General features: G+C 39.5%; 1 protein-coding gene across 1 annotated transcript in view; it reads right to left on the bottom strand.

Annotated features, from left to right (window-relative positions):
- Window positions 1-7,119, bottom strand: part of LOC102765327 (cytochrome P450 4V2) — a 23,985-nt gene that overhangs the window by 13,599 nt on the left and 3,267 nt on the right. The window contains exons 2-3 of the mRNA XM_015568242.1: window positions 2,977-3,089; window positions 1,499-1,584 (exon numbers count right to left, since the gene is read on the bottom strand). Coding sequence (XP_015423728.1) covers window positions 1,499-1,584; window positions 2,977-3,089 — 199 coding nt within the window. The remainder of the gene's footprint in view (window positions 1-1,498; window positions 1,585-2,976; window positions 3,090-7,119) is intronic.

Below are 7,119 nucleotides of genomic sequence, written 5' to 3' on the forward strand. Positions count from 1 at the left end.
GTACGGGGGGGTGAGGGCATGAGAGGGGGGTAGAGGGTAACGTGGGGATAAGGACACATATGTAATATCTTAATCAATAAAAAATATATTAAAAAAAAGAAAAAAGATTGTTGCTTCTATGATGTTGCTCATTAATTTTTTTACTGCAAGCTGGAGCCGTTGCAAAGCTTTGGCTGGCTGATATTTCACAACATGATAATTGGCACGCTGATTTTCAATTGCAGTACGTGTGGTGGCATCCCTGGCAGATTGAGTGAATTCAAAAATTCTGTTGGATAATTAACCGCTTCATCTGCTTTCACAACAGTGTCGATGGACTTGTATGTGACTGCCTCGCTTTGAATGTTAGACTGAATAATATTGTTAAGTTCATAGACGTCTTTGTTCTTGACCGCAAGAGTAGCTTGTTCACTCAGCCCATAGTGATTCTTATAATTGGTTTGAATATTGGGAAATGCTTTTTCAACCAATTCTTCTTTTGATGCCTCTAAATTTCAGATGTTATGAGGCAATGAAATTAGTCCTGAGGTCAGATCAACCGGCACCTTTCCATTCCCAATTTCCAGCAATTGATGTGAGAATATCTCAGCTGATCAATCATTTTGCAGCTGGACATGCATATTTGTAGTTAATTCTATCTACAATTTATAATTGTAAACAGAAACATTGAAATGGAATTGTAAAATATTTAGTGTAGTGTGTGTTGCTTTTATGTTCAACAGATGGCTGTGTTTTTCAAAAAAAAGAAATACAAGACATGGTTACAAAGAAGAGAAAAGCAACATCCAAAGCAAATAAAGCATAGTCAAGACAACAAATTCCTCTTAATTACAGATTCCCAAATATTTTGGTCAGAATGTCAAGAGGAGATTCATATACAGTTACAGGATGGGCATATTTTAGATATCCTTCTATATTACTAATATTTAAAAGAGCACTGATCAAAATTGAAAATTTTAAGAATTTTTCTAAATTTCTAAGTTCTGAGTTTCTAAAAATGACAAATACTCACCTTTATCCAACCTTAACCCTCTGAAGATCAAGGAGCTCCATGAGTCTACTTTGATCTCTAACATCTTCAAATTCTCCAAAGCCCCCACCGAAGTCCTGCCTCCTCTTTCTCAGTTGATGGGGTCCTGTTGCTGGATGGCAGCTCAAGGACTGAGGTTACTGTGCTCCACTTACTTCTCTGAGGATGACTGCCTGTTTCATTGAATTTTCAAGATTTCCCTGCTCAAAACTCCCCTGTGCTGTACTCCATTTCTACATTGGGACTTTCTAACTCTCCTTGGAACACTGGTGATCAGCATTATTGAATACCATAGCTGGAGATTACTCTACACCCTGGGTTCCTGTCTCTCAGAGGCCCATTATTACCCAACTTTTTCAGTTTCTCCCTACTACTCAATGGCACATTCTTACTATAGGAAAATTACCCCATGTCGATGCCTGACATAAGTTACACACAAGACAGCTTTACCAATTTACACTGACTTACCTTGTAAGAAGTCCTAGGCCAAGCCATGGTTGTAGGAATGTGTACAGATAAGACTTGTCAATTTGCTTTGAGCTAGTTAAAATTACCTTAGAAAGAGAGAAAAGCATAATGAGAGACAGAGATATGAACACAACCATAATTATAAGAATATTGGGCTAGACACAACTACTTTCTAAAGCAACATTGTATAACAATTACTTCTTGGTGGTTCATTTTCATTACTATGACTCAAAGAAATTTAACTTGTGTTTGAAGCATACCACTGTCTCTAACTCTTGGAGACTAGCTGGAGTTGACTGAAAGGAAAATGTCCAAGATAATTCCCTGAGTCCTGCCATGAATTGGGAGTCAAGTGGAGTTTTTTATTGAGGGTAGGAGTGAGGGGAGAGAAGGTGGGTGAAGCAAAGGATTGCCACATTTAGGGAGATGGAAATCACAAGTTCATTATCAGGTATGTTGATTTGGAGGCATTCATGTTGACATAGTCTGAAAGCAGGTATGAAGCTCAGGATTGAGGCTTATACTAGGTACACATTTGAATGTCTCCAGGATATAAGTAGCATCGGGAACCATAGGTATAATTACTTTTCCTGGTGCCAAAGTAAAGCAGAAGGGGTGAGCATATGCAAAAATGCTTCTCAGGATCTTGCTGCAGTTCCCTACTTTGGATAGATCCCTATCCACGTGTACTAAGCCCACTTATACTAGGCCAGCAATGGCTGAAACCCCACATGTGGCCTCTCGCTATCTCCTCTGGACTAGTACATTGGGCAGTGTGGTACCAGAGACACTCTGACAGTTTTACCACAATGAGTAAGAAAGATGTATCTAAGCCCAACAACCCTAGGAAATTTTGCTTTTAATTTTTCTCCATGAAGAGAAAGTCTGTTTTTCCCATTTTTACTTCCTGACACAAAGCCTTTGTCATCAAACCATAAGATAATACTCCCAATGTCATGATAATAACTAAAAGAAAGATAAATAATTTTTAGGCATAATTTCAATAGCATGGATTAACAACATCTTCCCCATCAATACCACATTAGTGTTCTCTTAAAAAATTAACTTGAAGTCATAAAAGTATAATGGATACTCTAAGCCCCTTAAGGGAAACACTGACATTTTATTAGTCTTATATTTTTGCAATCTTAAAACAGTGCGTGGGAGATGATATGAGCTCACCTTGTAGAATAATTTATTTATGGTTCTGTTCTATTGAAGACTTCCCCAAAAAGGAGGACAAATATATTACTTGATACCAAATGTGTATAGACATGTAGAAGCTGCTACTCTTCCCAGAACTCACACTATATCTGGAAAGCATTAAAGGGCACCTTCACAGCCTTAGATATTTAATGGAATCCTCACTGTATTGAATTCAATTACATATAGGGACATGTATTTGCTGTTTATTCTGATGAGACTCTCACACCATCAAATACACAGTGAAGCATTGACCACAGTCACCATCGACTCACCTCTATAGTTTCGGCCTTAAACATGGCTATTACTGGCACTGTGCCAAGCCAGAGTTTTACCATTGGCACATGTCTGTTGCGTCCTGTGTAATAAATCATCTGCTGGAAAAACTCTAGAAAATAATTAATTTAAATAAGTTCCTTACTGTGTCTTTTTGGGTTTTTACTCTTTTTACTTTGGGCAACTCGCGCAATTTCTCCCAGATCTTTCACATCTTGAAGCTAAACCACACAGTTGTCCTTACAAAATTATTAATGAATGAATGATGAGGCTAATTTAATTATGGATGATATATATATACAACAACCTGGTTAACTGAGAAATGCCAAGCACTGTGGATGTTTGTGGTGACCTTATGACATGCCATCCCCAAGAACACCGAGGTTGTTCAGTTTCTCCTGACCTGCTTAGGCTACTCTTCTGTAGAAAGGGAAACCTGTCCCAACCCTCCATCCCTGGTAGATAGATGCTTCCCTTTCACCCTCTCTAAAACAGCATTGAAGTTCCTCGGCAAATTGAGATTAGAGCTATGATATGATCCAGCCATTCCTCTTCTGGGTATTTACCTGAACATGAAAACACTAATTCAAAAAGATATATGCACCCCAATGTTAATTGCAGCATTACTTACAATAGCCAGGATATGGAAGCAACCTTAGGTATCCATCAGTGGATGAATGGATAAAGAAGATGTGATCATATTGGCCCAGCTGGCATGACTGTGTACTTGAGCATTGACCCAGTCAGGACATAAGCCCGCATTGCAGGCTCGACCACCAAAGTTGGGCATGCAGAAGGCAGCCAATCGACAATTCTCTCTCATCACTGATGTTTCTCTCCCCTGTCCCTTCTACTCTGAAATTAATAAAAAACATATATTTTTTAAAAGATAAAATATTATCATTTGTGATAACATGAATGAATCTTAAAGGTATTGTGCTAAGTGAAATAAGTCAGACAGACAAGGACAAAAACAGTTTGATTTAATTCATATGTAAAATATATTGTAAAAAGTAGTAAATAAACAAATATAACAAAATAAAAACAAATTCAAGGATACAGACAACAGAATAGAGGTTACAGAGGAGAAAGAGAGTGGAGAGAGGGCAAAGTAGGTAAATGGGTTAAAACAATTATTTTAAAAAACTCCTCTGTTTTACTAATTCTTCAACTTCTCAAATGTCTCAGGGCCTCTACAGAACCTCTTCTCTTTGTAGGAAACTCTTATTCCTACTGCTTTTTGTCTAATAACACTCACTTATTCTTCAAGTGTCATCTTAAATGTGATTTTGCTGCAAAGTCTTTTCTGATATTATAAACAAGATTTCTGGTAATATAACTTTCCAGATTGGCTCCCATTCCTAGTATGGGTATCAGATCTAAGTATTTCTAAAGACTATCCTACAATAAAATAAATAAGTGTTCTTGGAGAAGTCATTGAGTTTAGGGACAAGGCAGAGAAAAATACAAGAAGAGTGGGATATATTATGGTACCAGAAAGTAAGGAAGAGCTCAAAAAGTGATGGGGCCATGTTGAAACACCAATCAGCCAACTGAAAAGCTCCTAATACTCCAAACAGGGACAATTTGTGCAACAGAATAACTAATGATAGAATTAGTTTGTATTACTTCTCTAGTCAATACCTTATAGTTTTCAGTGTACAGGACTTTCACCTCCTTGGTTAAATTTATTCCTAGGTGTTTTATTCCTTTAGATGCAATTGTAAATGGGACTGTTTCCTCAATTTCTCTTCCTGGTAGTCCATTGATAGCATAAAGAAGTGCAAGTGATTTTTGTATATTGATTCTATATCCTGCAACTTTACTAAATTTATTTATTAATTCTAACATTGGGGGGGGGGGGGAGTATCTAGGATTTTCCATATGAACAATCATGTCGTCTGCATTCTTTTTCTTGCCTAAATGTTCTGACTGGAACCTATAATACTATGTTGAATGTAGTGGTGAGAGTGAGCACCCTTGTCTTCCTGATCTTAGAGGGAAAGCTTTCAATATCACCTATGGTGTTCTTGCCAAAAATGCATAACCTCAATGAAACTGAAAAAACAACAGACAAATCCAAACTGAGAGTGATTCTAAAAAATACCTGTCTCAGAAAATGTGTCAAGGTCTTGATGAGTATGGAAAGACTGATAAACGATCACATATTAGAAAAAATTAATATTGAAGAACATAACATAAGGAAGTACAACTCCTATATGCCAGGTGAGATTTTGAATTGAGTCATGGAACAGAAAAAGAACACTAGGCAGTGTTGTAAAATTCAAATAAGGGCTGTAGTATTGTTAAGAACAATGGACAAATAATAATGGTCTAGTTTGATAATGACACTAATTCCATAAAATAATACCATCAGAGGAGGCTTGCTGGGTATATGGCATATGTGAACTCTATATTATTTTTACAAATTTCCCTAGTTCTAATATCATTTGAATAAATAAAAGTTTATAAAGAAGGATAGAATGCTGAAACTGAAGAATAAAAAGTAAGCTGGAGTAAGATTTTAAAATATTTTGTTAGTAGAAGAGAAACACATACACACAGTATCTATATAGATAAAAGCCAAACATTCAAATTGTCCCCAGGGGAGTTTGACCAACTGGGATTTCCATTGCTTGCTATGACATGTGCTGATCACCAGGCGGCAGTGCAGAAAGTAGGAAGGCCCTGGTTGGCGCCCAGCAGCTGCTAGGGACCCTACCCATGCACTAATTTCATACACTGGACCTTAGTCTATATAATAAAGAGGTAATATGCTAATTTGTCTATTAAGGTGTCCCAGTCTATGGGCAGGGCCAGAGGCGGGAATTCTGCACCAAGCGCTAACATCACACTGCCTGCATGCATCCCCATTCAGCATGAAATGATGGCTGTCTGAAATTGTGGGTGGGGGGGGGGGGGGGCTGTGGTCCTGGGCTTGACGGGGGACCTAAGGGACGGCCCCTGTCCTGCAGTGCCCCCCGCCCAGCGGGTCTTGACGGGGAAGTCAGGTTGCACCCCTCACCTGGTGAGGCTTGAAGGGGACCTCAAGCCATGCCCCCACCCCAGCTCCAGGCCGGGAGACCTCAGACCATGCCCCCCCGCCAGGTACCAGGCAGGGAGACCTCAGGCTGTGGCCCACGACCTCGGCGACAGGCCGGGGGTCCTCAGGCTGTTCCCCCTGCCCAGTCAGGCTTTAAGGGGGACATCAGGTCAACCCCCCCCCCAGCGTGGCTAGACAGGGGACCTCAGGCCACACCCCTACCCCAGCACCGGGCCAAGGGACTTGAGGCTGTGCCTCCTGCCCAGAGGACCTGAGATTGTGTCCCCAGGCCCAAGGGTCTTGACAGGGGTGGGCTGGCCGGGCCTAAGTCTCATCAAATGGGGGTGGAGCCAGCTGGGTCTGGGTCTCCTGCATTTTAGAAGTGCGTGAGGGTGGTGGGCAGGGACTTGACTGTAGGTCCTGTGGTGCGCCCAAGACTCGGACAGGAGGGAGATTTTCTATACATTTTACTAATTTTCTTTCATCTTGACACCTCTATGATAGAGAAAGGGCAAACAGCAATATTAAAATATTTCTTATCATTAATTCTCTTTTAATATGCATGAATTTTGTGCACCAGGCCACTAGTATATAAATAATAGGCTGTGTCTACATTTCCTTAGATATAGGAAAAAATTTGGTTTAGGAATGTAACAAAAATGTGGAAGAAATGTCATAGTGAATATAAGAAAGAATCATTAAGATAAAAAGAATTACTGCGAAGCAATGAGGAAAATGTAGGGATTAGATAGGGAAAGTTGGTAATCAATCAAATCAGTTTCCTATGACATGTCCAGATATAAGAATGAATATGACGAAAGTACCTTACTTCTTCTTGAAAACACAACATGCTCACACATGCATTCCACAGGCAAGGAACATGTACCACCAAAGGACCAGATCCCTACTCTCAAGGAATTTATAATCAGAGGAGATGGTCACTGCGGTACTAATCACAGTATCAGATCAGATGAAATGGGTGTTAAATTAGAAGGTTAAGTCTGAGGAGTTATTGATTTTCATTGAAAGGATTGGAGAAATTCCAGGAAAGAGATGGCATTTGAGAATAAAAGAATGAGTTGGCTTTTTATAGGAAGCA

Source organism: Myotis davidii, unplaced genomic scaffold (genome assembly GCF_000327345.1).
Source record: "Myotis davidii unplaced genomic scaffold, ASM32734v1 scaffold1985, whole genome shotgun sequence".
NCBI classification, from domain to species: domain Eukaryota; kingdom Metazoa; phylum Chordata; class Mammalia; order Chiroptera; family Vespertilionidae; genus Myotis; species Myotis davidii.